Consider the following 27,988-nt stretch of genomic DNA (forward strand, 5'->3'; position numbering starts at 1 on the left):
CATTAAATCATGAATCCTTGAAACAAGGTTTAATTCCCTCCCTATATGCAGAGAAGGTCGTCTCAGGTTATTGGTAAGATTTTGTGAGGCACTTTTGGGCATTGAGTAGGTGTTGGTGGATGACATTGCTCCAGTGCTGTAACATACTCATGTCTAAAACAATAGGTAGCAATCACACACACAAATTGACACACAGCAATATTATAAAAACACATGGAAAAATGTTTTACTTTTTTCAACTGACCTTTTAACATTTACACACACAGACCTCGCTCAGCTGCATGAGTGTTGTCTTGAAGGGTCCAGCCTGCTGTACACTCCACACATGATGTGCTGGTCCTTATCCTGTCTTTCAGGTGTCAGGACAACCCTGCACCTGACACAGCTGAGTACAGCCCTACTGCCAGCAGGAGGTGCTAGCGAGCCAACATCTCACACACGCCCTGCCACTCTACAGTAATACTAGTGCAGTAACGGTAAAGGCTTCTAAAGCCTTTGTTTTGAGTGTATAGTATTGTTTCACTTAATATCTGCCGCAAAAAATAAATACTTTTTTAGTAATCTGCAAAATATGAAGACATATTCATTGCGTGGTATAATCAGTGCAGGGAAAAAAGGGTGAATCTCAGGTTGACTTGGTTGACAGGACATGCTGTAGAGGCCCAGCCTCTTGGGTTTTAATCACATCAGAATAAACCCACTGATATGGCTGCCCACTCTGTGAGTCTCTCCTATAACCTTGTAAGCTTGAAGACAGTCCGCCCTTCAGCCGCTCAGTCCTCCTTCGTCTCACCCCTCGCCTACCCCCAGACAGTGCTGACAGAAGCCCCTGACTCTGGGAGGGCAGGTGGAACCAGGGCAGCCCCTGGAGCAGCTCTGGGAGACCTCGCTTGCTCCCTGTGGCAGGCCGGGCAGGGTGCGATTCAAAGGTCACCAGGGTAAAACGCTCTTCTACGCAACCCTGCTGGCGGTCCGCATGGATGCAACTGAGGCAAGCTGAGAAGACGTCTGTATACGGGGATGAGTCCCTGTCCTTGTCTCCACTTTCCTCTGTGTGAGTGTCCCGGGCCTGGGCAAAGTGGCCCTGTTGGTGAGGGTTCTGACCCCACTGATGGGCCCTCTCCCAGGCAGAGCGGGTCAGGACCACCAGGACCCGGCCCCCTTGGGTGTCCAGGAGGTGTAGCTGGGAGTGCAGCCAGGGCAGGGGCCCGAGAGAGCCCAGCTGGGCCCGGCTCCACAGATCCACACATACCCTGAAGCCCTGGGCAACAAGGAGGGAGCCCAGCTCACACACCTGCTCGGACACGGGCCCCTCTGCATCTGGGGGGCTCAGCAGCATGATGTGACCCTCCCCACCAGCATCTAGTTAGAGGGGAGAGAAGGGGGTTACAGACACTGCAGCTGATTCTTTAGATATACAGCATGTAACATTAAAGGGAAATGGCATTATGGTACAATTATATATTTCTATAGTCCCTATACAAAAGCCTGTCAACGAGTAACATGAATGTAGTCATTGATGAGGATAAAAATGAGGAAATGCACACAACTGGACAGCTGTGTCAAGCTGTGTCAAGCTGTGTCAAGCTGTCTCATGAAAAGTAAGGGACTGGGGGATGGGTCCGATATTTCTGATTATACTCACGTTTCACTGTGCTATGCAGGAAACAGATTCCGAGAACCGCTATGCCGATTAGCAGCACAATAACAAGAACTAGTAGACTCATCCGCCACCTGCTGGCTGAAAAAGAGAGACACTGTGTACAGCATGTGACTGATGGTTTGAGTCATAAGTATACTGAGTTGGTTTCCCTCAGTTAATAACCGAGCCAGGTAGCTTATTTAGGTTCATTGTTGTGACTGCCTTAACCACCATGTATGACCTAATGACATAATCTGTTGTTCTTTATTGGGATCAGCCTATCAGTCATTATTGAGATTACATGCTCAGAGTTGAAATCTGTGTTTGTAAATTTGGTAAATGTAAGGGAAAACTATATTTTAAATCTGCTACAACAGACGGTACTTTTGTGTCAGAATACAGTTGAATTCCAGCACATCAATTAGGCCTTCATTGGAGCAATGAGGTTACAATTCAAAAACTTACTATATACATTAGGACAAAAGGGGCCAATATTTTTGTCCATTCCTTGTATCTTTACCTGTAGAGACAAACACACACGCACACAAATGTTTTAATACATTTAGCTTCCGTTCGCTGATTGGTTTTGCTTTGCAAATATGTAAGGCAAATATGACCCATGACACAATTAAATACTATTTTGTACTTATTTGATTATGTAATAGCTCTGTCAGCTAGTGTTACAGGCAAAACAAATAGTAGTATTGTACCATCATGCACAGGTCCACATGAGACTCTATGTCTTCAAACGCTCCCTGCACCTGCTGTAATAAGAGACACACTACACCGTCAAAACACAGAACACATACTAACCTGAACAGTATCCCATCGAGGAACAAAATGTCAACAATACAAATGGCTACTTTTCAACAAAAAAGAACTACGAAAGTACTGTGGTCACTAGTTACCCAGAGTCCTTTGCGGTTTTCCATCCATGGGCCGTTGGACAGAGGCTGCCTGGAGCTCCCCTGTTCCCTGCACCCACCCACACCTGCGTCCCTCTGACACAGCCACACCTCAGCTTCCAGCCTGCAGGGGGTTGACACGTTCCAGGAAAGCATGCTACCGCCACTGTTCATCTGGCCTCGGACCACGGACACAGACACGTTCGCCCACACGTTACGTTGAAAACCTTCTTGAACGATAACAAAAATTATGTTAGAATTTATCTTGTTTTTCTCCTTGTAAGACAACAGACCAGAGTACTTTTGATATGTAGACACACAGAAGACCTGTGTTCTTATGGAAAGGGCTACACAAACAAAGTTTACAGTTTGATTTAAAGAAACACCGCCTCTTACCAGTTTTCTTGAATGGACAACTTTCAGATCGGTGTGACCTTTCATCTACTTTATCCCACCACATCTGCATACACATGCACAGCCACGCACACACACGCACACATACACACAAAATCAAAAAAAGATTCAGATCATTTCTATGAGGCTGTAATGTTACACTGTGTTAATAACGTTTAAAATATGGTCAAATAAAATGAATATCAGTAGGCCTACCTGAATGCACATACAAGGACTGACAGAGTGCAGTGGAATGGCTTTTTCTGTCCACTTCTACAGACACAAAATACATGTTTATTTCAAAGACAAGCAATAAGAAGCACTATACAACAACAACTTTCAGGTATAAATGTCTATAAATTCAGCTGTAAATTATCTTGACACCTTTGCACCACATTAACCTTGCAAGCTCCATTTCTCTCCTGCTTAAGGCACATCTTTAGTGGGAAGAAGTTGTCACTCTTGTGTTCAGCACTCAGATTCACCACGCCCCTTATCTGGTCAATATCTGCACCTATTCTAGGGGCTGACAAACACACAAGCCAAATACACAAGAGAAAGGTCAAGTTGAATAAATGTAGCTAGACTAAACCGTCAGACAGACAAATCGTCTCCATTGGGCAGCACCAAAGCAACACAAATAAGTAGACATTGTTTCAGGTGGATATTTTCAGGACAGGTTACATCAGTTGCTCAAATAGAAAGCTTTGCAAATGTAAATAACAGAATGTAATTCTGAGAGTAAATCAAACATTAACTTCACTCACCATCACAAGCCTCGACAAGTCCCTGATGTTCTGTGGAACACACTGGGCATAGGATGAGAATCAACCATAATCATTACACAGTAGGAGGAAAGGGTAGAGCCCTTCCAAAAATGTCTTGAAAACACCACTTGTCTCAGTACCTTCATCCACGGAAGGCACTTTCACCATGTGATGCAGTGATCCCACATTCACGCTCACTTCACTGCTGAAAAGCACACTCTTTGGTTCACACACCACCAGTGACAGCTGCGCCTGCTAGATGATGAAGTCGGATACAAGCATTGGCTAAAGCACATCAGATTCTACGCCTGTATGATACGCAAGTATGCAATTATTGATGGTCAATTTACGTACAATAGCCTCAGGTGCTGTTGCAGCCGTTATGTTGAAATGGATGTTTTTACATGCAGGCATGAAGGCTACTGGACTGTAGCACACCATCACGTTCGCTGCAAAACACGCAGACGAGAGCATGAGCAACGTGTGTTGCAATTTGTTTGCAGTTTGGAATTTTTTGGTTTCCCGGATTCGCTACCATTATCATTTTGATCCCAAACTCCTAAGTTTTCTTTGTAGTCACTCTCCTCATCTTCAACGAGGCTGCTGTTGAGCTGGATGCTGATGAGGATGCAGGGTGAGCATGCATCTGATGTGCAGCATAGCTTAGCCTGTACCCCTAGGTTCCAGATAGCTTCAGAACCAGACACCGTGTCCATTGGGAGAAGGATATCTGACACAAAGAGAAAAGATTGGAAAAAATGAAAGAGAGGGGGGATGTTCTTTGTGTGTGCATGAGAAAGATAAGGGACTGAAAGATGAACGGTTCAAGTAAGTGTATGAAATGTGACCCAGCAATGTACTCTGGAATGTGTGACTCACAATGTCACTTGAAGTGACACGGAGAGGGATTTTGTGAAACAAAAGTGCTCACCTTCAACAGTGCAGGTAGAATTACCCTGATTATAACAAAATAGAGTTTAAAGTTTACTACTCAGGTCACTGCCTACACTATTCACGTATAATTTATAGCGCGGTGCATACAAATGTTGGCGTTTAGCCTAAGTTGTAAAACAAGCAAATAGGCATATAACAAAAACTTAAATACACACGTAAATAGAAAACTTTGATTTATAAGGACAATGAATTGAAAAAGGTTGATGCCCAATTTCGACAAAAGAGGCAGCGTTTACCTGTGAACATGTGACTCGTCCACATTGAGGGACCATTATCATGTCCAGCGCGAGAGTTGAAAACCCTGACAGTAGGACTGCGTATGACAACCAAGACATAGTAGATTTCATTTCAAAAGTCCGCCCACCATTTCTTTACCTTTAACTGTGTTCTCCGTGTCTCGCCGGAAAGCGACCACTCTGTTGTGGAAGTGATTGCGGATTGGAACAATGGTGACGGGGAAAAGGAGGGGACATGTAATTTAATTAATAAGTTAAAAATTTTACTTTACAGTAAGATATCCGTATTGAAAAGTTTAAGAGATGTCAATTTCACTTGTTTATAACATAACATATCAATTCAATTGTAGTTGCAGGTACTTACATTTTTTAATTGGATCCAAAAGCTAGGTTTTAACAAAGTAAATAAATGAGCATGACAATAAATGAGCGCAATGACTCGTTTTCCCTTACCAAGCTCACATCTTAGGCTAAATATTAAGCCTATCATGAACAATATGTTCTGGGAAGTTCTGGAAAGAGTCAACAAACAGGTATTTCTCGGGATTTAACCCCACCCCACATACTCTTTCTCTTTCTCTCGCTCTCTTTCTCTCACTCTCTTGCGCTCTCACTCTATTGCGCTCTCACTTTATTGCGCTCTCTCTCTCTCTCTCTCTCTCTCTCTCTCTCTCTCTCTCTCTCTCTCTCTCTCTCTCTCTCTCTCTCTCTCTCTCGCTCTCTGCATATCAGCCATAGCCTACATCTTTCAGATGTCAAGGTCCAGTAGGTCATTGAAATCAATCTGTTTATTCAAATAACAATAAAGCTGGTAGTTTCAATAATTATTTCTTTGTTTCACATTTTTAAACCTTAGTTAACAATAGATGTAAAACTTTGAATGGGCATCAAGGCATCGAGGTGACCAAAGTCCTTTCTCTGTAGCTGTGGGTATTTACTAAAGAAAGGCTGTGCCATGTATACTCAGAATGAAGTACTTTAGTAATGAATGTGTGCTTTATCCCAAAAAATATTGATTGCCTCACATCCTGTCACAGGTCACTTCAGCAGTAGGATTTAGATTGCCCTGTTGAACCAGTTTTGTACTCAGTTTTGTACAGTTTTCTACTTTTGTAGAAACACGTTCCTTAGCTGCCTACCTGGGAACTGTATAGTGATAGAACTTGACTGATCACATGGTTGGACTGCTAACTTGGGACAGGTGCATAACAATGTCAGCATTTTAAGACATATATTATGATTACTGTATTACAGTAAAGACCCTTATTTTCACCAAGTTTGAACAGATTTTCTTTTTTTTAACCTAAGTCAAGGCTTATCAATGTTGTAGTAGCAAAGCATGCTGTTATACCAGTACACAACCAACCCTAAAATCTAATTATGAATGAAATGCATGGAGCATTTGGGCACACCTAATCAAGAAAGCCTAGGTTTCAACACCACCGTTGCTGGGTTACAAATAGCTGATAAACACACCCAGTACAAATAGCAATAACCGTGACTGTGTCAATCCAGATGTAGAACAGATAAAGGTCAGTAAAGACAAGAAATTGCCAACACAAATACAAGCAAGATGTTTGGAAATTATTATTTAGTACTTTTATTCAAACTCTCCTGCTTGATCTAGTCTTAAGACAGGCAGCAAGATTTTACTAAATTAAAACATTTTTGATATCTTAGTTCTAGAACCGTTCCCTCCATTACCTAGGTAATGTACTGTGCTTGGTTATAGTGATCTGAGTGGCCAGTTCCAGTTATGAGACAGAGAAGTCTGGGACTGCTCCAATCTGCAGGGCAGACAGAAGAGAAAGGTGCAAGCAAGCAACATCAGGAGAGGAAGGCAGAAGTGTCCCTAGCGAAGGAACTAAAATAGAAACATACATTAGTCAACAAGCATGTATGATGTTTTTGGCTTGGAAACAGTTTTTACACTACTGCAGTACAGTAGATGAAGACTCCCCTTGCTGAACCCACTATACAACAGTTCAGGGACGCAAGTTTGATATCAGCTTTGGCAGGGACCTCAATAGTTAATGCGTGCGCACACATTTTCTTTGCTATCATTTGAGCGCATTACTGTTCTTTGAGCTTCATGTAATATTGTTTTTATGTTTTAGTCAAAATACGATGATCGGTAGGCCTATCATTTAGAAACTTTAGTTTTGTAATGTTTTTCCTAGCCTACCTCAATTCTGACTTGTGTGCAGAGTCCGACACCTGGACTTTGTGTGGCTATTTGGCGCACTGACATGGAATTCTGCTGGTATTGATTGGAATACTGCATACATTTTTTCCTGGATTATTAATCTAAATTAATGCACTGACTAATAGAGTAAATTGTTAAAACTCAAACTTTAGATTTTACTGGGGCACAGCAGATTTATACTGGAGCCCGTGCCCCAGTAAAAAAGGTCTAACGACGCCCCTGATTGTCAGTCAAATGTTCACAGTCCCTCTGTCATGGAACCTGTCAGGTCTGTCACAAGATAACAAAGTCAGACCAGATGATCATGGCCTCCGGAACTAGTGCTGCTGAGGGTGCTGCAGCACCCCCTGCTGACAGCACGAGAATTTAAAATGATGTGACTTGAAAATCCACCACGCAGCACCGCTCCTCAACATCAATCTAAAATATGTTTCTGCAGTTATGGGCCAGATGACATCAGGGAACCTATCAGGTCTGTCACAAGATGACCAAATCAGGCCAGATGACATCAGAGAACCTTCAGGAAGACAGGGACTACATTTGTATGTGGTGCTCCTTTACAGTTCAGTGTCTAGCTCATTATCAATTTAAATAACCGACCATGAACTCCGACCACATTTTGGTATCTTGACCTGTTCTTTATGGTCAGGGTTTTAAACCAAACCATGACATGATCATAAGTGATTTATTAAACCACTTGCCCACACATAATACTTCTATACTAGGGGAGGACAGTACAGAGATTCTGCACAGTAACAGTACAGTGAGTTCCGTTGACAGAAGTGTTATGTTGCCATCCACTGGCTAAAGAAGGAACATCATGAGGCGTTGTTACAATTAAACTTTTATTAACTTTCACCTTCATGTTTTTTCTTTACATTGTACTTTGTATCTTTGTTATAAAACATAATATATATATGTTATATTGAGGTTGTCCACTGGCTGAAGCAGTGTTGTGTGTTAAGGCTTACATCCAGGCCCCTCTGGCCAGCCTGATGGTGGGGCTCCGGGATGATTCGAATGACTTCACCTCTACACTGTCCCACCTCTCCTCACTTCGAATATGACCCTTATACTCACTCCTACCCACACCCCTCCCCTCATCCCTAACCTCCCAGCTCTCACCCCTCCCTTGACCACAGACCTTCCTGCTCTCACCCCTTTCTTCGCCTCTAAGACCCCTGCCCTTACGCTTCGCCTTACCGCTGACCTCTCTACCCTCACTGGCTCCCCCCTCTCCCCACCCCTTTCCACCCCTTTTCTCACCCCGGCCATCCCCCTTACCATCCATCCAGCTCACCCTCCATTCACTCCTCCCCTCCAATCTCCCCCCCTGCCTGCCCAACCGGCCCTCTCCCTTCCCATCCAGCCCCTCCACCCTTCCCTCCCCCATCCCGCTAAGCCCCTCCCACCTCCCCTTACCCCCAAGGTGTGCCATGTATCTCTGGGCGTAGGTACCACATCGCCAGGTCTTCAGGTGTGAGTTGTAGCGTTGGTGGTCGAACAGCTCCTCCTCGCCCAGGTGGGATTTGATCCGTACCGCAGCGGCACGCTGCTGCCAGTTGAACAGGAAGATCTGGCGGGCGCTCTTCTTCTGGCCACAGCCCTCTGCCAGGCTCAGGGCAGTCATGCCCTCGCAGTCCTCCATGTTAGGAGGTGCCCCGCCCAGCAGAAGGTCCTGGATCAGCTGGACATGCCCCTGAGCGGCGGCGGCGTGCAGTGCCCCTCGACCGCGGGGGGTCTGAGCCCCGACGTCAGCACCTGGAGGTGGGAGGGAGGAGGAAGAGGGGGGGGAGGTAATTTGCAGTTCAAGTGGAAGACATGCAGGAGGATTTTGTTGCAGTAACAGTGGTGTTTTGGAATAGTTACAGTGTTATGGAGTAGATAGATACTGGTATACCCTGCTGCAGTAGTAACAGTGTTATGGAGCAGATGGTGTCCGGTACACCGTGCTGCAGTAGTAACAGTGTTATGGAGCAGATGGTGTCTGGTACACCGTGCTGCAGTAGTAACAATGTTATGGAGCAGATGGTGTCTGGTACACCGTGCTGCAGTAGTAACAGTGTTATGGAGCAGACGGTGTCTGGTACACCGTGCTGCAGTAGTAACAGTGTTATGGAGCAGACGGTGTCTGGTACACCGTGCTGCAGTAGTAACAGTTCTATGGAGCAGATGGTGTCTGGTACACCGTGCTGCAGTAGTAACAGTGTTATGGAGCAGATGGTGTCTGGTACACCGTGCTGCAGTAGTAACAGTGTTATGGAGCAGATGGTGTCTGGTACACCGTGCTGCAGTGGTGACAGTGTTATGGAGCAGATGGTGTCTGGTTTACCCTGCTGCAGGAGGAAGCGGGTGGCGGAGGTGTGTCCTCGATGAACAGTGATGAACAGGGCAGAGAAGAGGCGGTGAGGCAGCCAGGAGGATGCAGAGGAGCCCAGGGGAGCTGGTTTGGACATGACCTGCTTCAACTGAACATCACAGAGAGAGAAGAGGCAATACAATGTTGGCAAAGTTAGACACTGTTACAACCACCAGGGGTCTCTAAATTTCTTTCCGGATCAATGATTTGAAATTAATCTAATTGAGTCCAATTAAATTGAATAACAGCTGTGTAACTTAAGGAGGAGTCGTCCACCACCCCTCTTTGTTCATTAGGGGTCTCTGCTATTGGCCCAGTTAACAGACCAGCGGTTGTGATGTTGTTAGAGTCTGTCCTAAACTGCACCTGACATGCCTCTGGTGCCTCAGTGTTAACTCTGACCATGTAGGTGTTGCCGGAAGCAGCAGCAGTCACCAGCTCCGGCCAGCCGTTGTAGGGCCACACCCCCACCGTCAGCACTGTTCCTGGGACAATGTCGTTGTAGTGCAAGGTGCTTTCCTCCATCAGGTCACCTGTAGGGTGGAGCACCGGAGTAGGTTGCTCCTGTAGACTGACACTGCATGGTTGAACTACATCTGGGATATATTCCTCGCCTTCCTTCATTTTTGTTCTTTTTTCTTTAGTGTAATGGTTTAATCATTCCTGTGGGAGGAGCCCTCAATTTTTCTGATTATTAGGTTACATGGATACACCTGCGTTTACTGTTATAGCTTTCAAAACACTTGCAAACAGTAAAACACTGAAACACAGGCTTAATGCTTCCCTGATTGTTGTTTAGTATAGGCTAATAATATTTAAGAGAGGCTATATGTGATGACATATCTTGATCATCACCAAGTGTGGTTGTGGTTTATTAATCGAGGCTCGTTGTCATGCTCTGAATGGAGCATTGTCCAATTCCATAGGCCTATCAGTCGAACAGAGATGGCAGAGAAACGACTAGCATAAAAGCTTAATTACCTTGGTCCAAGTAGCATAGTCTCTGGAAGTCCGCAGGAATTCCGACCGCCAGCTCCAGTGCACACTTCAGTTCTCTGATGGTCATGTTATGGTGGCAGTTTGGCACCATGAACACCTCCCCTGTGTCGCGTACCCGCGCATTGAGGTAGAACCGAACTGTCTTGGAGACGCGGTGAACAGAACTTGTCAAATTCGGTGATGTTCTATTCGAAGCGGACGGGGGCCTACTAAAATATGTCTTTGACTTGCTCATTGATAAGCTCTGAATCATTTGATTTGAAGGCTTCAAAATGACTCAATAAGAAAACCCATAAAGTAGCCTACCCTTCTCTCAGACGGAATGTTGTGTGTCTATTTCCCACTGTTACTAGGCGATGGGCGCATCAATTCAAGTCCCGTAAAATGCGCGTTAGAGACGCGCTGTTTTCTCTGTGATTTTGTATTTTGTAGGCTAAGCCAACAAGAGGTCACAATAGTGGAATTCAACACCGCTAAGATGGTTTATTACTCATCTAAAGTTTATTGAAAACTGTTGTACTAAATCCCCTTACATTTATATGAGGCAAGGCAACTTTTTCGTAAAACACAATTCTTATTTCTTACATAGGCCTACTCAATATTCCTCAAAATACTAGAAATGAGGTTTTGTAACTACAGAAAACAACAGTTGTATGTTACTTAAGAAACATGATCTTTTAATCTGATTTAATTTGTGTAACTACTTATTGTCTCCAGACAAATGATCAGTGAGAGCTGAATCTGGAGTTGTCTCTTGTCTCTGTGGTCTTGATCAGTAGTTTGGGAGTTGGGGAGCTGCTATGGTAACCATTGGTTGCCTTGGAACCTTTCGAAAACAACAGGGTTTAAAGAGAAAATTGTGAGATAGAGTGACAGACAGACAAATAGACAAACACTTTAATAAACGTCTGAACTGTTGCGAAGGAGGTGAAACGATAAAAAATGTAGTTCCCAATTGATGTAATAAACCTACAGCGGCTACTTACTGTGACTGGCCACAGCCTGAATGCTCAGGATGGACTGCTGGCCCAGCCTGTAGAGAGATACACAGTGTTATATCTGGGATGGAGGGAAATAGTCCAAGGGAATAGGAACAAAAGGAACAAGGGAATCAGGGAACAAGTTGATCCTAGTTCAGCCCTTTGATGAGCCTCTTCTCTGAGCCTTGCCTCTCAGCCTCACCTGTCCTCCTCTCCTTCCAGCAGCTTCCTGTAGGTGGCAATCTCAATGTCCAGGGCCAGCTTCACGTTCATCAGCTCCTGGTACTCCCGAAGCTGACGAGCCATGTCCTGCTTGGCCCTCTGCAGGGCATCCTCCAGGTCCCGGGTCCGCACCCTGGCCTCCTTCACAGCCAGCTCCCCCCGCTCCTCAGCCTCAGCCAGCTGGTTCTCCAGGTTGGCTCGCTGGGGGCGGAGACAGCAGGCTAACACTCACATCCTGGGAGGAATGTCTCTATGGCTTCATTTACTATCCCAGCTTTACATTTACATTTAGTCATTTAGCAGACGCTCTTATTCAGAGCGACTTACATTAAGTACAGGGACATTCTCCCCGAGGCAAGTAGGGTGAAGTGCCTTGCCCAAGGACACAACGTCATGTGCCCCGGCCAGGAATCGAACTGGCAACCTTGAGATTACTAGCCCGATGCCCTAACCGCTCAGCCACCTGACTCCCAGCTTTAATCTAATCCTCTACCCCAGCTTCTGCCTTTTGTTTTGTCTCTGGTCTGTATCTCAGGTATTGGCTTCTACCTCAGTGTTTATACTCTAATTTAGCCTCTGTCTCCTACCTGGGCCTTGACGGCCTCGATCTCAGACTGCAGTCGGCTGATCATGCGATTTAGATCAGCGATCTCTCCTTTGATGTTCTTCAGCTCGTCACCATACTGACTAGCCTGCATGGCCATCTGGTCAAACTGCAGGAACACAGATACAAACAACTGAATAAACAAGCAAATAAACAAATTAATAGGGCTAATGTCCTTTTTACATTGGAAGATAAGATAAGAATGTACATGTAAAATGTACATAAAATGTACATTTGTCTTTGGCATTCTTGCCACTCCCTGAACGTATTCTCCATTAGTCATCTTCTCCCGTACCTTGTTCTTGTACCATGACTCCGCTTCCTCACGGCTGTGGGCAGCAATATCCTCATACTGAGCTTTGACCTCAGCCACGATCTGGTCCATGTTAAGGTGCCGGGAGTTGTCCATCTGGACGATGACTGACGTGTCCCGCATGCTGGCCTGTAGCTCCCTCAATTCCTGGATGGAAGAGTAAGGACTACATTACCTATAGGGCATTACCTTTTACTGTAACAGATCCTGTCAAGGCAAGGAGTAAGGAAGGATGCATTCAGAAGAATGTCTCTTGCATTTGATGTCTCCTCCCAGTCACTAACCTCATCGTAGATGCTCCTCAGGAAATGGATCTCGTCTGTAAGCGCACCCACTTTGTCTTCCAGGTCAGCCTTGACCAGGTATGCAGAGTCCACATCCTGAAACAAACAATGGCTTCACCATTCACCACTACCGTCACCTGAAGAGACCAGGGGTCAGAGTTCACCCGTACAGCCTAGGTGTCAGAGGTCACATGTAAAGGTTAGGTGTCAAAGGTCACCTGTAAGAGGCGAGGTGTTGGAGGTCACCTCTACAGTTTAGAGATTAAAGGTGACCTTTAGTAAAAAAAAAAAAAAAATACAGGTCTGTCAGTATTCCAGATAATGAGATCATGTTTCAAGTGGAAAGACTAATGCTGTCCCCTGGCTGCTCTCACCCCTATTCTGTCTCCAGGGTGATATGATACCTGGCTAGCTGTTAGGTGGGGCATATTAGCTCATATACTGTCTATTGTTGACTCCAGTTGACTCTCTCTATTTCAGTCTCTCTTTCATTTAAAGTCGGATCTACTAACCTATCTCTGCTGTAGTGTTGTATCTAGACAATAAAAGGTGTGGAAGCCAAGACACATGCACTACTGTACTACAGATAATAGGATGTGACCTAAAGATGTTCAGGTCTCACAGGAAGTGACCTGGTGTTCTACCTTTTTCATGATCACAAAGTCGTTCTCCAGGTTGTTCCTCTTGTTGATCTCGTCCTCATATCTGGAATATAGAGGGAGGGAGGGAGAGTGGGAGGGAGGGAGGGAATAAAGAAGAGACGACAGAGATTTAAGGTTTGGTGGAGGACAGGTAAGGATTCAGCCAGGTGCGACTGTTGCTGTCATTGGATGCACTCGAGAGTCCACATGGTGATGTCAGCTAAAAGTCAAATTGGGAGATGCTGCTCCAATTAAAGATACAGTTGAATGCTTTGTATTGCCGCATAATAAAGATTTAGTCAGAATAACCTATACTCCATGTTGATAATGTCCTACTTGTGCTTGAAGTCTTCCACCAGCCCCTGCATGTTTCTCAGCTCTCCGTCCAGCTTGGTTTTGTCATTGTTGACCACGTCCATCTGGCGCCGCAGGTTGGCCATGTAAGCGTCAAACATGGGCTCCACACTAGAGTGAGCCAACCCCTGGCCATGCAGCAGGTCAAACTTGGTCTCCAGCATCTTGTTCTGCTGCTCCAGGAAACGCACCTGGGATGGAGAGGATGGAAGGATAGATTGATGGAGAAACAGATGGAGGGATGGATGGATGGAGAAACAGATGGAGGGATGGATGGATGGATGGAGAAACAGATGGAGGGATGGATGGATTGATGGAGAAACAGATGGAGGGATGGATGGATTGATGGAGAAACAGATGGAGGGATGGATGGATTGATGGAGAAATGTGTTGTTGAATGGATGCAGGGATGGATGGATGGATGGACGGATGGATGGAAAGAGACAGATCTGGGCGACCCAGCAGTAAGAGCTGTCGTTTGCATTTCTATCTGGAGGGTAGAAAGTGTGCTGCCCTATGGTCTGCCAGCCTACGACACAAAAGCACAGTGATAGAGACACGGGGAATTCATTCGATCACACAAGCTGACCTATTTCTCTCAGGTTACACGCCAACAAACCAGCTAAGGGAGACCGAATGTGGGGCTTTAAATGTCCTTTAATGGCCTTGTTCACTGTTTGTCTGGAGACAGGTTTCCCATGCACGGCCCCAGCATTAGTGCACGGCTGAGCAGAGTCTCCCGAGTTTTAAGAGAGGGTTGGATGAGGGCAAGGTAGCCAAGCAGGAGCAGAGGGGGCTCTGCTGTTGATGTGTGGAGTGGCCGACAATAGCTCCATTGTAACAGTGTTACCTACTCCGTGAGAAAGAAGCTCTGTGTTGTGTCGCTGTGAGCCGGGTATCAGTTTCACTGCTATCAGAGGGCTACTTACTGCCTCTTCGCAGGGAAGGCCTTTAGAAAGCACAGCACTCAGAGCCAGTTTGATAAGAAGGTAGGGGTACTTTTCGCAACATCCGCTTCTTTCCAATTATTATTTATTTCAGTTATGTAATTGTAAAAATCAACTGATGATAGACAGACACGATAGACAGACAGACAGACAGACAGACAGACAAAACAAACAGACAGACAGAGACAAAACAGAGAGATGGACAGACAGACAGACCTTGTCAATGAAGGAGGCAAAGCGATTGTTGAGGCCTTTCATCTGATCCTTCTCCTGGGTCCTGGACAGCTGCAGGCTGGGGTCAATCTCCAGGTTGAGTGGCACCAGCAGGCTCCTGTTGACGGAGAGGGAGGACAGGGAGGGGCCCAGGTGACTGCTGGAACCCCCGTACAGAGGGCTGCAGCTCAGTGACATCCCGCTGAAGCCCCCAAGAGTCCCGGGGCTCCCCAGCCTCCCGTTGCTGCTCCGCACTGAACTGCTGGAGCTGATCCGCTTGGTCCTCTGGCTCATGGTGCTGCCGCTCACAGAGGATTGATGGAGCGATGGGCAAGACAACAAGACGGATGGAGCGGAGGAGAGGGCGGAGGGTGACAGTCTGCAAGACTTGAGTGTGAGAGAGAGAGAAGTGACGGCTGTGGGTGTCAGGTGGGATACAGCTGGAACCTAGGACATACATGAGCACTTATACCCCGCCAAACAGGGGAGGGGCAATAGATCCTCTTAATCTCCTCCCACTAACTTTCCCCTCCTCCCCATCCTTATTCTCCTCATATGTCCGCACATCCCCTCCGCTCCAAGAACTGGAACAAGAGGGAGAGCTCTCTCTTGTGGACAGAATGCAAACTGACACCAAGAAGACACCAAGTCAGGCAGAGAAGGTTTGTCAGCTTTATTCAGAAAAACAACCATGATACCTTTTTACAGCTGATGGGTTAAGATTTTGGCTTTTGGTAACTTTTAGTCCTCTTAGTCTGTTTTCTTTCTCTAAGGTGTTCGGGCTCTTTTCGTCTTCTCTTCTTCTTCTTCAGCTCAACCTCAACAGGGTAGTGGTCACTGATACTGAGAGCCTACACACACATACAAAAACAGAGCCACACACACACAAACACACGCCTCGTTAGAGAAGAGAGGTGTTAACAGGCCATTAGAATGTTCAGAACAAAGGGGAAGGAGAGAGAGAATGATTGCATTAGAGACAAGACATGGATGGACAGAGAGTGAGGCAGAGAGTGGTGGTTAAGTGGTGGAGGAAACCCACAATATCTGTAGAAAGATGGAATTCTTGCTGGTAGTTGAAGGGCTTAGCTGAGTTAGGAACAATGGCCGCCATCATATTGTTTCCATACACCACAATCCTGTAGATACAATACAGTCAGTTTCAACAACAACTAGCTTAGTTTACTCTATACACCTCTCTGTTACAGCCAGTATCAGATTACTGTGGATTTCTGAAACTGGTCAGTGTACAGTTGAAATGAAATGACGTGGGTGTGTTGTTTGTTTCCTGCTTGTTGTCTAACCAGTTTACCTGTCGTAGGTGTGATCATTGGCTGTGCTGGTTGTTGTATCCACATCATCTGCTATCAGCCAATGATAACTGCGGTCAGAGTGGATCTTGATGTCCCTCATGCCCGACCTGGAGACATAGCGACCGTCTGCGTTGAAATCTCCCAGTATCATGATGTTCTATACACACACACACAAACAAACACACACTCACACACGTCACAAAATCAACAACAAATGAATCCCCACAAAGACAAGGGGACCGTATGAAATGATGCAATGAAATCAAAAGGGGGTGAACCACAACTGAGAATGTTTACACAGGGTGTTGCGCTTACATCAGTCTTCCACTTCTTCCTGACCACCTCGACCACATCGTACAGCTCATCCAACTCCTTCTGAGAGTCCGTAGGCCGGGTATGCACCGGGATCAGCACCAGGTCACTGAGGACTGAGAAACACACACACGTCAGCACACACACACACACTCATATGTGGACACGCATATACACAAACACATGTATGCACGCACCCACAGCCATACACAAATATACGCGAGCAGAAAGCCATACAATATGTGAAATGTGAGTTTGAGCTTTTCTTCCAGAATGAGATCTACCTGTGCTGAGACAGGTGAAGCGCAAGATGTAGGGTTCCCTCGCAAATGCATCCTCGTCCCCAGCCTGGTCGTCTTCATACTGGTAGCTGTCAGTCAGCCTCACCTGGTCCTCTCTGGAACACACATGTTCTCAACGTCACTACTAGGGTTCATGTTTGGATTCATGACTGTAAGGTGTTTGAACGGAGAGGTCGTGCGTGCAGATGGCTGCTGTGTTGTGAGACAGAAGGTTTCTTTGTTGCTCTACCTGTAGAGGAACACAAACTGCTCTTTGTAGGAGTCTCGGCCTAACCTGCTGCTCTGGTTCATGGTGTAGGGGTGCTTCCTGTTAGCCCTGACACATGACATGACACGGGGTGTCAACACATGATTTAGCACAGCATAACCTAACATAGCACAACATGGCAAAAACACATTTATTACTTGGGTCTGTGGTTACTGTGCTAGCTCACTTTGTGTTGTTGAGCTCCTGCAGGAAGGTCGTCATGGCCTCGCCGGACCTGTCCACAACCTCCAAGATTAGGATGACACTGTAACGAGACACAATCTGCGGGGACACCAGGACACAGATGACACACTGCTTCTACACTTCCCACTCTTTACACCTCACACGCCCTTTCCATGTGTGACACACTTTTCTCACTCACTGTACCTCTCACAAATACAAGTGACAGGAAGATGTGAAACCTCTGGGGATGAGAAAGCAATTTACCTTGATGATGTAGGACAGGACATCCTTATTGCCCACTTTATTCAAGCCCAACTTCTGGATGTTGAAGGAAGCTATCTTCATGATGCCTGCACTGTGTCCAAGGAGCCCTGGTTATGTTTTATATTCAGAAGCGGAGTTGACAAGAGGAACCGTGTTGTCAAGAGTTGAGAAAAGTGTTGTTTCTGTATGACCTCAAAGGAAACGAAAGCATAGAAAGGTTTGACGCACACATACACACAAGCTGAAAGAAGAACCTGTTTCTGAACTGAAAGGAGAGTGGTTGGATTAGTTAGTGAGACAATTTAAGGGGCTGGTAGACAGGTAAAGAGGGAGTGGTCTCTGACATGTGTAACTAGAAAAATGAAAGAATGTTCCATGATGTAAGAATGTGTGTGTGTGGTGTGGAGGAAACAAAGTGGACAGTGAACACGTCTCAGCATGATCTGAGTTTGACTAATGGTAAAACCTTTTTGCATTGTAATTCATGATCGACGTACAGAGACAGAGGTAGAGTTGAGGATGTTTTTAGAGTGCCTGTGTGTGTGTGGGCGGAGGAGAAGGAAAGGGGTTATTCTTCATACAATCACCCATCACTATTGAGATGCCATCCTGAGCTAGCTGTTGAGGATCCTGCATGTGTGTACGTGTGTGTGTGTGTTGTTTGTGTGTGAAGGGGGCAGGTACATGTACAGGCGTGCACCAGACATATTTGAGTAATCGTCGAGGGGTACCAAGTTAAACCTCCTATGGAGACCCATTAACAAGATCCTCACAGCTTGAGGAGACTATTTGTAGAGTTTTTCTGTGTGGTCAGGAAAGGATTTTTAACAAGTTTCCTGTAAATGTAGAGGGTCTGATAAACATTTTTCTCTCCATTCCTCTCTCTCTCTCTCTCTCTCTCTCTCTCTCATCTGGCAGCAATCATGAAGGTGGCAGCTTTCAACATCCAGAGGTTTGGGACCAATAAGGTCTCAGACCCCAAAATCCTTTCCATACTTATCAAGGTACACATTCTTGGTCAATGTCTTGTGATATGTTGTCTTTCACTTGTGTTTACAGTTTACAGTTTACAGTGTTGTGTTTGGTCATTTTAAGTTGCATGATTGTTAGTGTGAAATGTGATATAGCATGCCTGCATGCTACTCAAGCATCATGGTTTCACAGAGAGAACAGACCAGTGACATGGAGACTCTGCTGTTCCCTACAGATAGTTTCTCGCTACGACATCATTGTCATCTTGGAAGTTGTGGATGCCAAGGAGAAATCAGTCAAAACCTTCTTGCAGGAACTTAACAAGTGAGTTGTTGTATTTGTTAATGTTTAGGACCTCCAGATTGTGTGAGCATTCTTTAACATCAGTAAATGCAGGCATACTGTATTCCATGTGTTTATTTGTCATGGTCAACCTGTTCCTGCAGAGCCAACAAGGAGCATCGCTACACCATGGAGATCAGCACTCGTCTGGGCAGAACTAGATACAAGGAACAGTACCTGTTTCTCTACAGGTGAACGCTGAACTCTGGATCTATCGGCCTTAATGGAGCACCAGATCCAACCCCTTTCTTTTTTGTCAGTGTATTTTGAGATGGAAGTCATGAGATGACACGGTTAAGAATTTGAATCAGAAGGGATTTTATTCGCCATGAGTGTTTGCACAAACAAGGAATTTACTTTGGCAGAGAGGTGCATACATTAAACATTTAGGAATATTGAAACTTAAATATGTGGACTAACTATACAAAAGGAGCAAAGTCTAGCTAATACTAAGGGGGGTCTAGGTAATACTAAGGGGAATAAGATTCACACTTGTTGGCCTACCAGTAGATAAACTTCTATGGAAGTCAGGCAGTTAGTTTCAAGCACAAATAGCAGTTATTCAACGACCTGTATCTGAAACCGGTTTCATGCTTTCCTTGGCAACGTGCCTCTCCATTTGAAGGGATGATGTGGTGGATCTGATAGACACCTACCAGTTTGCAGACAAACAAGCAGGTCAGGAGGACGCGTTTGCCAGGGAACCATACGTCCTCCGCTTCAAATGCCACAACACTGGTAAGCAGCAACAACACAGGCCTCACTCACTACACAGTAGTCTCACTCACCCCACCTATAAGCTTTCCCTTTGATGAGCCTCTTCTCTGAGCCTTGCCTCTCAGCCTCACCTGTCCTCCTCTCCTTCCAGCAGCTTCCTGTAGGTGGCAATCTCAATGTCCAGGGCCAGCTTCACGTTCATCAGCTCCTGGTACTCCCGAAGCTGACGAGCCATGTCCTGCTTGGCCCTCTGCAGGGCATCCTCCAGGTCCCGGGTCCGCACCCTGGCCTCCTTCACAGCCAGCTCCCCCCGCTCCTCAGCCTCAGCCAGCTGGTTCTCCAGGTTGGCTCGCTGGGGGCGGAGACAGCAGGCTAACACTCACATCCTGGGAGGAATGTCTCTATGGCTTCATTTACTATCCCAGCTTTACATTTACATTTAGTCATTTAGCAGACGCAGTTATTCAGAGCGACTTACATTAAGTACAGGGACATTCTCCCCGAGGCAAGTAGGGTGAAGTGCCTTGCCCAAGGACACAACGTCATGTTCCCCGGCCAGGAATCGAACTGGCAACCTTCAGATTACTAGCCCGATGCCCTAACCGCTCAGCCACCTGACTCCCAGCTTTAATCTAATCCTCTACCCCAGCTTCTGCCTTTTGTTTTGTCTCTGGTCTGTATCTCAGGTATTGGCTTCTACCTCAGTGTTTATACTCTAATTTAGCCTCTGTCTCCTACCTGGGCCTTGACGGCCTCGATCTCAGACTGCAGTCGGCTGATCATGCGATTTAGATCAGCGATCTCTCCTTTGATGTTCTTCAGCTCGTCACCATACTGACTAGCCTGCATGGCCATCTGGTCAAACTGCAGGAAGACAGATACAAACAACTGAATAAACAAGCAAATAAACAAATTAATAGGGCTAATGTCCTTTGCACAAACAAGGAATTTACTTTGGCAGGGAGGTGCATACATTAAACATTTAGGAATATTGAAACTTAAATATGTGGACTAACTATACAAAAGGAGCAAAGTCTAGCTAATACTAAGGGGGGTCTAGGTAATACTAAGGGGAATAAGATTCACACTTGTTGGCCTACCAGTAGATAAACTTCTATGGAAGTCAGGCAGTTAGTTTCAAGCACAAATAGCAGTTATTCAACGACCTGTATCTGAAACCGGTTTCATGCTTTCCTTGGCAACGTGCCTCTCCATTTGAAGGGATGATGTGGTGGATCTGATAGACACCTACCAGTTTGCAGACAAACAAGCAGGTCAGGAGGACGCGTTTGCCAGGGAACCATACGTCCTCCGCTTCAAATGCCACAACACTGGTAAGCAGCAACAACACAGGCCTCACTCACTACACAGTAGTCTCACTCACCCCACCTATAAGCTTTCCTAGCTTCTTTGGGGGACCCATTTACTCTACCCAATTGGTCTTGTACCCCATCTGTATTATTGTAATATTTGAAGTGGTATTGTGAATAAATAAATAAATAGAAAAAATATATGGGATAGATTTGATACAAACAAATGTGTGCATGTGTCTCTCAGTGATGAATGACCTTGTGCTGATGGCAGTGCACACAAAACCTGTTGGAGCAGAAAAGGAGCTGGACGAGCTGTACAACGTCTTCCGAGACGTGCAGCACAAGTGGGGGACTGACGTAGGTGTCACCGGAGCCTCATTAGAAAACATTACTATACATGGATGGAACAGGTGTAAAGTCCTTTCTTTTAGAGAAGAACATTGTCTTTTTGCTTGTCATGTTTTCTGAATGTCCACAGTGAAAAATGTTTCAAGGTATTGTATGGGGTGTGTGTGTGTTCCAGAACATTATGATCCTCGGGGACTTCAATGCAGATGGCTCCTATGTCTCCAAGGAAGAAATGAAGGGCATCCGTATTCGCAGCGACAAGAACTTTCATTGGCTGATCAGTGATGATGTTGACACCACTGCGAATCATAAAAACGACCACACTTACGACAGGTGAGACACACCCATCCCAAATATTATTTTCAAATACTGCCAGATACTTGGAGTGTACTAGGAAAGTCCTAAACAGCCTCACCTGGGGACTAATATACCTAGGTACAACAAAACTGAATACAGAAGGTACAAACTCTGCTATAAATAAAACCGTACCTCTAATATTTGTTAACTATAGATAGATCAACAACTCTTTTCCAACATGTGAAGATGTGCATTTCACTCCCAGACTGCTCTAAAGGCCATCCTCTTTTGATATCTTGCAGGATAGTGGTCTATGGAGATGACATGCTGGCTGCCATTGTTCCAGACTCAGCCAAACCTTTCAACTTCCAGCAGGAATATGGACTGACTTATGAGCAGGTAGGGAAATACCCCAAACCTGTACAATCAACAAATACTAGACAATGTTCTCAATCTTAAGTGTTTTTATTCCTATGCTAAAGAGGTGACGCTCGATAGTTGAAATGTCCCTGAAAGCCTCCTTAACAATATCGTGTCATAAGAGCACACCGTTTGATTCATCAATAGGGTCTATAGACACACTAACCTGTTTTTTTCAGACCCTAGATGTGAGTGACCACTACCCTGTAGAGGTTGAGCTGAAGAAAAGGAAAAAGTCCAAGCGGTGAGAAGCAGCAATTTTATTTTTATTTGTCAATCTCCCACACTTTGATCAAGAAAAGTAAAAATAAAACTGTACAAAAAGGAACAAATAACACTGAATTCTCCATTCACACACACTCTCACTGTTAGGCAAAATAATTTAGCCTGAAATTAACCTTTTAATGAATGCCTAACCTAAATGAATGCCTAACCACTATTAACATGTGGCCCAACCTAGAGGTACTAAGGGAGGGTGTCAGAAAACTGAAGACCGGAAATGAGAGACACTAGAGATCATGGGGCACACACAAGAGGATGAAGACAGCCTAGATGGGCTGAAAAACACAAACAAACCCTGCGATGCATGTTTGAACAGTATAGGAATGATTTAGCTCATATACCCTTGTAGATTAGAAGACTTATGAAAAACGAGTAAGATTAAAAACTGATAATGGAAATGCGGTTACAAAACTTTATTTCAGAGGACCTGCTTTTCAAGGGGAAAGATTAAGGGTTATTTCATTTGCTAAGTGTGCCTGGACCCAGGGGCAGCTGACAGGAGTGGGGCTGTGATCATCTGGGTAGAGACTGCTCTGGCACTACGTAGCCAGCCAAGGGAGTCTTTCACCTCACTTCTTCCCAGACTTCTTGATTCCTCCACCAGCTGTAAAACAAAACCCATACACATTAGTAAGGTGAAACAGACACTCAGCCTGTAAACACTACATAGGAAGCATCTGTAACCGGCAGTGCTGTCTTTCAAAACGGTTGAGAAAGTAGTGACAAATATTTGATTACATGGATCACATGACTTGGCACAAACACAACAGAGGCTTTCATCGGCATCGTATAAAAGGATGTATAAAAAGGCTGGCCACCTTTATTTTTGGTATGGCAGGGGCCTGGACTACGAATCAAGATCTATATGCTCTGGATTCCTTTCAGTTACCCGGCTACACAAAGCCTCACAATCGCAATCACGATAAGTTGTATCACAACGGCGGTTATCAACTCTAAGTCAACAGAGATGTTTCCAATCGAGAGACGTGCGCGTTCACATAAAGGGGCGGTGTTTGCGCCACTATGTCCAATCGCAAACATTGACAAAGCAAGAGCTGCATATTTCATGCAGGTGGAGCAGACAATAATCTTATAAACTTTGTCTGCTCCTCCTGCGTGAAATATTGTAATACATACATATCAGGAATACAGGCATGTAATACAGGCAAAAAGCAACACAGTCGCTGCTGCCAAATCAAAGACGGAAAGCTGGCAGAAAATAGCAGACGCTGTTAATGCGTAAAATACATGACATTGATATCACTGCCCCAGGCACGAGATGTGAACATAATTACACTTGTGCCTTCTATCATGTTAAACTTTTGTTACTGTATTATTTTAGTTGCAACCCTGGCAGTGGGGCAAATAACAAATAAATGTAAAAACATAATTCAAACCAGTAAGTAGCAGTAGGCTATACTTGCACATATTTTAAGGCCAATAAGTACAAGGCTGAATTGCCTGAGTCAGTCCCTTTTGTAAGCCATTGGTATACAAAGGGCCTATAGAACAATGAAATTGATTGCAGCCAACAGGAAGAAAAATTAAGCAAAGAACACAGGAGGGAGCCCTCCACAGGACGGGGCTTCTCCAGCAATCAGGGTCGCCCCCTGGTGGAAGGAGTGGAAGGGGGCGTGTCTTCAGACCCTGGTGGCAGCAGCTCAGAAACCCAGGCATATGTACAGGGTATGTTTCAAGTCATCTACATGACCATGTTCATTCAACAATTAACTATGAATATTGTAGGAGTGAAATGTATTACTGTTCTCTGCAGTGACAGGAAATACAGAGGTGTTGCTGCCACCAACCACTGTCGTCCCACAGTGCCATACAGAGGTAACAGTGAAACTAATAGTCCTACGCCAGTATGTATGCCATATGCGGTTGCTGAATATTGATCAAATAGGCCATTTACTGTCTCAGGTGGAGGCCCTAGATCAGGGGTGTCCAATCCTGGTCCTCGAGGGCCACTGTCCTGCATGTTTTAGATGTTTCCCTGCTCCAGCACACCTGATTCAAATGAATGGTCATTACCTGGCTTCCACAGAGCTTGATAACGACCCATTCATTTGAATCAGGTGTGCTGGAGCAGGGAAACATCTAAAACATGCAGGACAGTGGCCCTCGAGGACCAGGATTGGACACCCCTGCCTTAGATGATCAGGAAACTGTGCACTCAGAGAGCGCTTAGGGCAGGGGTGTCGAACTCCGGTCCTCGAGGGCCGCTGTCCTGCATGTTTTAGATGTTTCCCTGCTCCAACACACCTGATTCAATTAAAAGGGTTGTTATAACGACCATTCATTCGAATCAGGTGAGCTGGATCAGGGAAACATCTAAAACATGCAGGACAGCGGCCCTCGAGGACCGGAGCTCGACACCCCTGGCTTAGGGGGTACACAAGTTTTTTTTACCCCTTGCAACACAGATGGTGAGAGTGTGTGAACGTGTGGCTGTGATTGAAGTGTCTGTAATGACTCGCTAATGGTGGTGGTCTGAACATGAGACAAGTCCTTAAAGTTCTTATTTCAAATATGACTCAATTGATTAAATGGCTATGGTTTTAAACTCGGCAGGAAGAGGAACTTCTTCCTCCCCCTGAGCCTAGGGCCTCCACTTCAAGGCCAGGACAAAAACACGAGGTATGAACCTTGAAACACAGTAGTCAAATGGACACCTTCAACTGGGACAATGTTCTTTATTTGTTTCAGGTTGGAGCAGACAATGTGACGGCCCTGTATAAAAAAACCCTGGAGCTCGATATAGAGTACAAGAGGCTTTTAATTGAAAAAACAAGGCTGGAGATAGAAAAACTGGAATATGAGAAGAAGGTAGTACATGACTGAATGTATGAATGAATGACACTAGACTTATTTACACTGACATTCTTTTTCTGTGTTCCTAGGAAAGGGAGAACACATGAAGATGTATTTGTTAAATGTTTTTCTACATTTTGTTCTTTTTATACTTTTTTGTGGCTTTGAGTCTTTTGTGGGGGGTTTCAATTTATTTGTATTTTAATGTCTTATTTATAGTTTCGGAAACATTCTATATAAGTGAATAAAACAAATCAATGAAAGTAGTGAAATGATCATTTATTTAACTTGTGAAGAGCATTGTACGGTACCATACACTTTGTTCTTTTTGTTTTAAAATGTTTTCTTTGAAAGAAACCCAAATTTCAGATATGGAAATGAATAGAAAATGGGTCAAAGCAACCCAAGGACAACAGAAGGGGTTAATGGGAGACACCCCAGTGAATAGGGATAACATATCAACATGAAACCTCCCCAGTTGATAACTAATATTAGGTCAAATATTGTTTTCATTACTAGTTTCCTGTAAATGTATGTTTAAATGAGCAAATGATGCATTAAGTTGTAAAATATGGTATCATTTGCATACATTTACAGAACGGAAATAAGAACATTGAATGAAGACAGAATGAAAATCCTTGTTTCATTTTGTCAACATATTAGTGTCCAAAGTTTTTACCAAGGGCACTTTGGATATCTCTTTTTCATCACTCCATTAATCAGAATATGGTGGCAACAGCCATTAAAGAAAAATCTGTTGCAAACTGCGCGGCAGACCGTGTTCTTATAAGGTTCTCCGCATCACCCACACTAAACGCTATGCATTCAGTCTGTGGGACTGTGAGCGCACGGCTTCTATGTGTCGCATTAGCAACATACGGCTCAAGAAGCTGGCAAAGATGCGCATTTCCCTCTGCTGAGAATCTATATCTTTCATAAAGATACTCATGAGGGAATGCGAAAGGGTTTTGTTGGTCTCTAAATGTTCTGGCTCTTCTGGGCGCACCTCTCACTATCCGCTCACCAAGCTCCACAGGATCTTCTATAAACGGTAACGCCATTATCCTCAATGAGTTAGTGGGCGGGGCTTTTACACTGGTTGATCTCTGATCTCCAACTTAACCTGCTCCCGACCAGGTTAGGTGTTCAGCATGTGTTACCGTGGCGATCTACCCCGGTAACAAGTGATCCCCCTTGCGATACAGAAAACCCTGAGTTGAACCTGAAGTTAACTCGCTAACGCCAAATTTTGATTCGTAGTACAGGCCCCAGGATTTAAACAATCCTCATAATAAATACATAAATAAAAAAACGAACTGTCTCCGTCTCTTACTTAGTGGTCCTTTTCCTGCAGCTTTGGCCTTCAGGGCATCCATGGCTTTCTGATCCTCCTTCTGCTTCTGCTTGAAAGCTGCGTCATCCTAGAGACATGAGGAACAGGTAGGAAAGGTTACATTGATATGCCTTGGGAGATTGACATGCTCACCACTGCCAAGGACAAGAGCAGACTGCAGCGTCATCATTCGCACTGCTGAGAAGGTGATTGGCTGCAATCTGCCTACCCTCTAGGACATGCACACCTCGAGGACCCTGAGGCGAGGAAGATTCTGGCCGACTCCTCCCACCCTGGACACACTGTGTTTCAGCCATTACCCCGCAGAAGGCTGCGATCCATCAGGACCAAAACCTCACGCCATAAGAACTGTTCCTTCCGCAACTAGCGTTATTAACAAAGCCCCACACTGACACCCTGTCACTTTACCACATTCAGTATTTGTATTCTATGTTAGATTGTATAGCTCTGCCAATATTTTGTTGTACATTTTATCTTGTTTATTATGTTTACTGAATGCACCTGCCCACCTAAGTAAATTCCTTGTTTGTGACCACTTACTTGTTCAACAGTGTAAAAATGTACAGGATATTTATTGAATATTTACCCCTAAATGAGAATCCTTTAATTTAAATTACCTGGAAGCTCCTGGAAAAACCAATGATTTGACATTCTTAGCATTACCTGCTATGCTTAGCATCCAATATCAAATCCAATTATATTATATAATTATATTATATTTCCAATAGCCAAGGAATTTAAATCAAACGTGTTTAATGTTGCCCATCTTACAATGACAGGACCTCATTCTTAACATCCCTGTGTGCAGGGTACTGATATGAACACTGGTTGCGGTGCTGTGCGGTATGCTGATACGTACATCATCCACGTCCTTGTTCTGTTTCTTGGGCGCCTTCAGGGGCTTCTTTTTACCTCCTGCCAAACAATAATCATGAACAATTACAGTTGCGACTGGCACTGCAAAACAGTTAGGCTGCTTTGCTTGATAACTAGCGAGTTAGCTAGAGTAAATGTTCTCGCTATTCAATAAAATACCAATTCGCGGTGAGAAACTTCATAATGTCATAATGTATTGTTTGTCTCTTAAATCAGCAGACACTTAATAATAGCTAATCTAACCAGATAGATTGTCATGCTTTAAACAGAAAGGTAAAGCGAGCCTGTTGTCAGTTGCAGCTGATTTAGTAAGCTTAGTCACTCAGTAAAACTAGCTAGAGCTAGTGAGTTAGCAGTGTGGCTTGACAAGTCTCGGTTTAGCACTAGGCTAGCTACCTCGCTGATATTTCCATCTCAACGCGGGAATGCAATAACTATTAAACTATTCAAATAGAATAACTAAAGTAGCCCACTCCTCACCTTCTCTACCAGACATATTTTCGATTGATTCCGGAGATAAAACCCACAAATTAAAGCACTATTGTAGCCTACAACTTCGCAGAAGCTGCAGCGTGAGAGACACTAGACAGAGCAGGGTGAAAATATGACCCGG

The 27,988-nt window shown here is 44.8% G+C and overlaps 6 protein-coding genes across 19 annotated transcripts; 1 reads left to right on the top strand and 5 right to left on the bottom strand.

The window, feature by feature from the left end:
• Window positions 1-85: 85 nt before the first annotated feature.
• On the bottom strand, window positions 86-5,500 carry LOC124471533 (interleukin-17 receptor C-like). 5 transcript variants are annotated; one of them, XM_047026065.1, is made up of 15 exons: window positions 5,262-5,500; window positions 4,898-5,077; window positions 4,639-4,663; window positions 4,243-4,437; window positions 4,062-4,156; window positions 3,848-3,959; window positions 3,708-3,749; window positions 3,342-3,466; window positions 3,157-3,213; window positions 2,944-3,007; window positions 2,551-2,777; window positions 2,353-2,406; window positions 2,108-2,162; window positions 1,646-1,741; window positions 86-1,362 (listed from the first exon to the last, which is right to left on the bottom strand). In XM_047026065.1, the coding sequence occupies exons 2-15, from the start codon at window positions 5,006-5,008 to the stop codon at window positions 626-628; spliced, it is 1,995 nt and encodes a 664-aa protein (XP_046882021.1). In that variant the 5' UTR covers window positions 5,009-5,077; window positions 5,262-5,500; the 3' UTR covers window positions 86-625. The 5 variants fall into 5 exon arrangements, with proteins under 5 accessions (XP_046882021.1, XP_046882019.1, XP_046882020.1 ...); XM_047026063.1 differs by having other exon boundaries at window positions 87-1,362; window positions 3,848-3,962; XM_047026064.1 differs by having other exon boundaries at window positions 88-1,362; window positions 2,551-2,774; window positions 3,848-3,962.
• LOC124471573 (deoxyribonuclease-1-like) lies at window positions 2,143-25,411 on the top strand. Of its 10 annotated transcripts, XM_047026123.1 has the most exons (16): window positions 2,143-2,152; window positions 4,632-4,636; window positions 11,061-11,069; window positions 18,557-18,644; window positions 18,848-18,936; window positions 19,059-19,145; window positions 19,580-19,692; window positions 21,229-21,341; window positions 21,508-21,665; window positions 21,932-22,028; window positions 22,229-22,293; window positions 23,860-24,017; window positions 24,106-24,167; window positions 24,906-24,971; window positions 25,041-25,160; window positions 25,235-25,411. In XM_047026123.1, the coding sequence occupies exons 4-16, from the start codon at window positions 18,564-18,566 to the stop codon at window positions 25,250-25,252; spliced, it is 1,227 nt and encodes a 408-aa protein (XP_046882079.1). In that variant the 5' UTR covers window positions 2,143-2,152; window positions 4,632-4,636; window positions 11,061-11,069; window positions 18,557-18,563; the 3' UTR covers window positions 25,253-25,411. The 10 variants fall into 10 exon arrangements, with proteins under 10 accessions (XP_046882079.1, XP_046882077.1, XP_046882078.1 ...); XM_047026121.1 differs by lacking the exons at window positions 2,143-2,152; window positions 4,632-4,636; window positions 11,061-11,069 and adding an exon at window positions 17,922-18,099 and having other exon boundaries at window positions 18,559-18,644; XM_047026122.1 differs by lacking the exons at window positions 2,143-2,152; window positions 4,632-4,636; window positions 11,061-11,069; window positions 24,906-24,971 and adding an exon at window positions 17,922-18,099 and having other exon boundaries at window positions 18,559-18,644.
• LOC124471980 (ankyrin repeat domain-containing protein 60-like) lies at window positions 7,820-11,054 on the bottom strand. Its single transcript, XM_047026657.1, has 5 exons — window positions 10,444-11,054; window positions 9,865-9,995; window positions 9,436-9,571; window positions 8,526-8,864; window positions 7,820-7,824 (listed from the first exon to the last, which is right to left on the bottom strand). The coding sequence occupies exons 1-5, from the start codon at window positions 10,712-10,714 to the stop codon at window positions 7,820-7,822; spliced, it is 882 nt and encodes a 293-aa protein (XP_046882613.1). The 5' UTR covers window positions 10,715-11,054.
• si:dkey-222f2.1 (intermediate filament protein ON3) lies at window positions 11,076-15,580 on the bottom strand. The gene is made up of 9 exons (XM_047026131.1): window positions 15,023-15,580; window positions 13,842-14,050; window positions 13,509-13,569; window positions 12,865-12,960; window positions 12,563-12,727; window positions 12,251-12,376; window positions 11,644-11,864; window positions 11,448-11,494; window positions 11,076-11,287 (listed from the first exon to the last, which is right to left on the bottom strand). Exons 1-9 carry the CDS (start codon window positions 15,311-15,313, stop codon window positions 11,187-11,189), a joined length of 1,317 nt encoding a protein of 438 aa, XP_046882087.1. The 5' UTR covers window positions 15,314-15,580; the 3' UTR covers window positions 11,076-11,186.
• Window positions 15,672-17,895, bottom strand: LOC124471606 (deoxyribonuclease-1-like). The gene is made up of 8 exons (XM_047026172.1): window positions 17,641-17,895; window positions 17,381-17,475; window positions 17,176-17,262; window positions 16,929-17,041; window positions 16,648-16,760; window positions 16,332-16,489; window positions 16,062-16,158; window positions 15,672-15,870 (listed from the first exon to the last, which is right to left on the bottom strand). The coding sequence occupies exons 1-8, from the start codon at window positions 17,719-17,721 to the stop codon at window positions 15,736-15,738; spliced, it is 879 nt and encodes a 292-aa protein (XP_046882128.1). The 5' UTR covers window positions 17,722-17,895; the 3' UTR covers window positions 15,672-15,735.
• On the bottom strand, window positions 22,295-27,988 carry tma7 (translation machinery associated 7 homolog). The gene is made up of 4 exons (XM_047026208.1): window positions 27,856-27,988; window positions 27,359-27,414; window positions 26,479-26,566; window positions 22,295-22,935 (listed from the first exon to the last, which is right to left on the bottom strand). The coding sequence occupies exons 1-4, from the start codon at window positions 27,869-27,871 to the stop codon at window positions 22,901-22,903; spliced, it is 195 nt and encodes a 64-aa protein (XP_046882164.1). The 5' UTR covers window positions 27,872-27,988; the 3' UTR covers window positions 22,295-22,900.

Source organism: Hypomesus transpacificus, chromosome 9 (genome assembly GCF_021917145.1).
Source record: "Hypomesus transpacificus isolate Combined female chromosome 9, fHypTra1, whole genome shotgun sequence".
Taxonomy (NCBI): domain Eukaryota; kingdom Metazoa; phylum Chordata; class Actinopteri; order Osmeriformes; family Osmeridae; genus Hypomesus; species Hypomesus transpacificus.

What these genes read in the sequence shown, in the direction of transcription:
- LOC124471980 (XM_047026657.1), bottom strand. Translation starts at nt 10,714, where the DNA reads ATGATTCAGAGCTTATCAATGAGCAAGTCAAAGACATATTTTAGTAGG. An exon ending in ACTATGCTACTTGGACCAAG is followed by an intron (nt 9,996 to 10,443) that starts GTAATTAAGCTT and finishes TCCACCCTACAG; the next exon opens with GTGACCTGATGGAGGAAAGC. An exon ending in CTTCCGGCAACACCTACATG is followed by an intron (nt 9,572 to 9,864) that starts GTCAGAGTTAAC and finishes TGTGATGTTCAG; the next exon opens with TTGAAGCAGGTCATGTCCAA.
- LOC124471533 (XM_047026063.1), bottom strand. Translation starts at nt 5,008, where the DNA reads ATGAAATCTACTATGTCTTGGTTGTCATACGCAGTCCTACTGTCAGGG. An exon ending in TTCTACCTGCACTGTTGAAG is followed by an intron (nt 4,438 to 4,638) that starts GTGAGCACTTTT and finishes TCTTTGTGTCAG; the next exon opens with ATATCCTTCTCCCAATGGAC. An exon ending in AGAGAAATGGAGCTTGCAAG is followed by an intron (nt 3,214 to 3,341) that starts GTTAATGTGGTG and finishes TTGTGTCTGTAG; the next exon opens with AAGTGGACAGAAAAAGCCAT.
- LOC124471573 (XM_047026121.1), top strand. Translation starts at nt 18,009, where the DNA reads ATGTTCCATGATGTAAGAATGTGTGTGTGTGGTGTGGAGGAAACAAAG. An exon ending in AAAAGGAAAAAGTCCAAGCG is followed by an intron (nt 22,294 to 23,859) that starts GTGAGAAGCAGC and finishes AATTGATTGCAG; the next exon opens with CCAACAGGAAGAAAAATTAA. An exon ending in TCCCACAGTGCCATACAGAG is followed by an intron (nt 24,168 to 24,905) that starts GTAACAGTGAAA and finishes TAAACTCGGCAG; the next exon opens with GAAGAGGAACTTCTTCCTCC.
- tma7 (XM_047026208.1), bottom strand. An exon ending in AGAACAAGGACGTGGATGAT is followed by an intron (nt 26,567 to 27,358) that starts GTACGTATCAGC and finishes TCATGTCTCTAG; the next exon opens with GATGACGCAGCTTTCAAGCA. An exon ending in TGCAGGAAAAGGACCACTAA is followed by an intron (nt 22,936 to 26,478) that starts GTAAGAGACGGA and finishes TTTGTTTTACAG; the next exon opens with CTGGTGGAGGAATCAAGAAG.
- LOC124471606 (XM_047026172.1), bottom strand. Translation starts at nt 17,721, where the DNA reads ATGAAGATAGCTTCCTTCAACATCCAGAAGTTGGGCTTGAATAAAGTG. An exon ending in CAGTTTGTGTTCCTCTACAG is followed by an intron (nt 17,042 to 17,175) that starts GTAGAGCAACAA and finishes TGTGTGTTCCAG; the next exon opens with AGAGGACCAGGTGAGGCTGA. An exon ending in CTTCACCTGTCTCAGCACAG is followed by an intron (nt 16,761 to 16,928) that starts GTAGATCTCATT and finishes TGTGTTTCTCAG; the next exon opens with TCCTCAGTGACCTGGTGCTG.
- si:dkey-222f2.1 (XM_047026131.1), bottom strand. Translation starts at nt 15,313, where the DNA reads ATGAGCCAGAGGACCAAGCGGATCAGCTCCAGCAGTTCAGTGCGGAGC. An exon ending in TTGCCTCCTTCATTGACAAG is followed by an intron (nt 14,051 to 15,022) that starts GTCTGTCTGTCT and finishes TCTCCATCCCAG; the next exon opens with GTGCGTTTCCTGGAGCAGCA. An exon ending in TCAGGCTGTGGCCAGTCACA is followed by an intron (nt 11,288 to 11,447) that starts GTAAGTAGCCGC and finishes TGTTTTCGAAAG; the next exon opens with GTTCCAAGGCAACCAATGGT.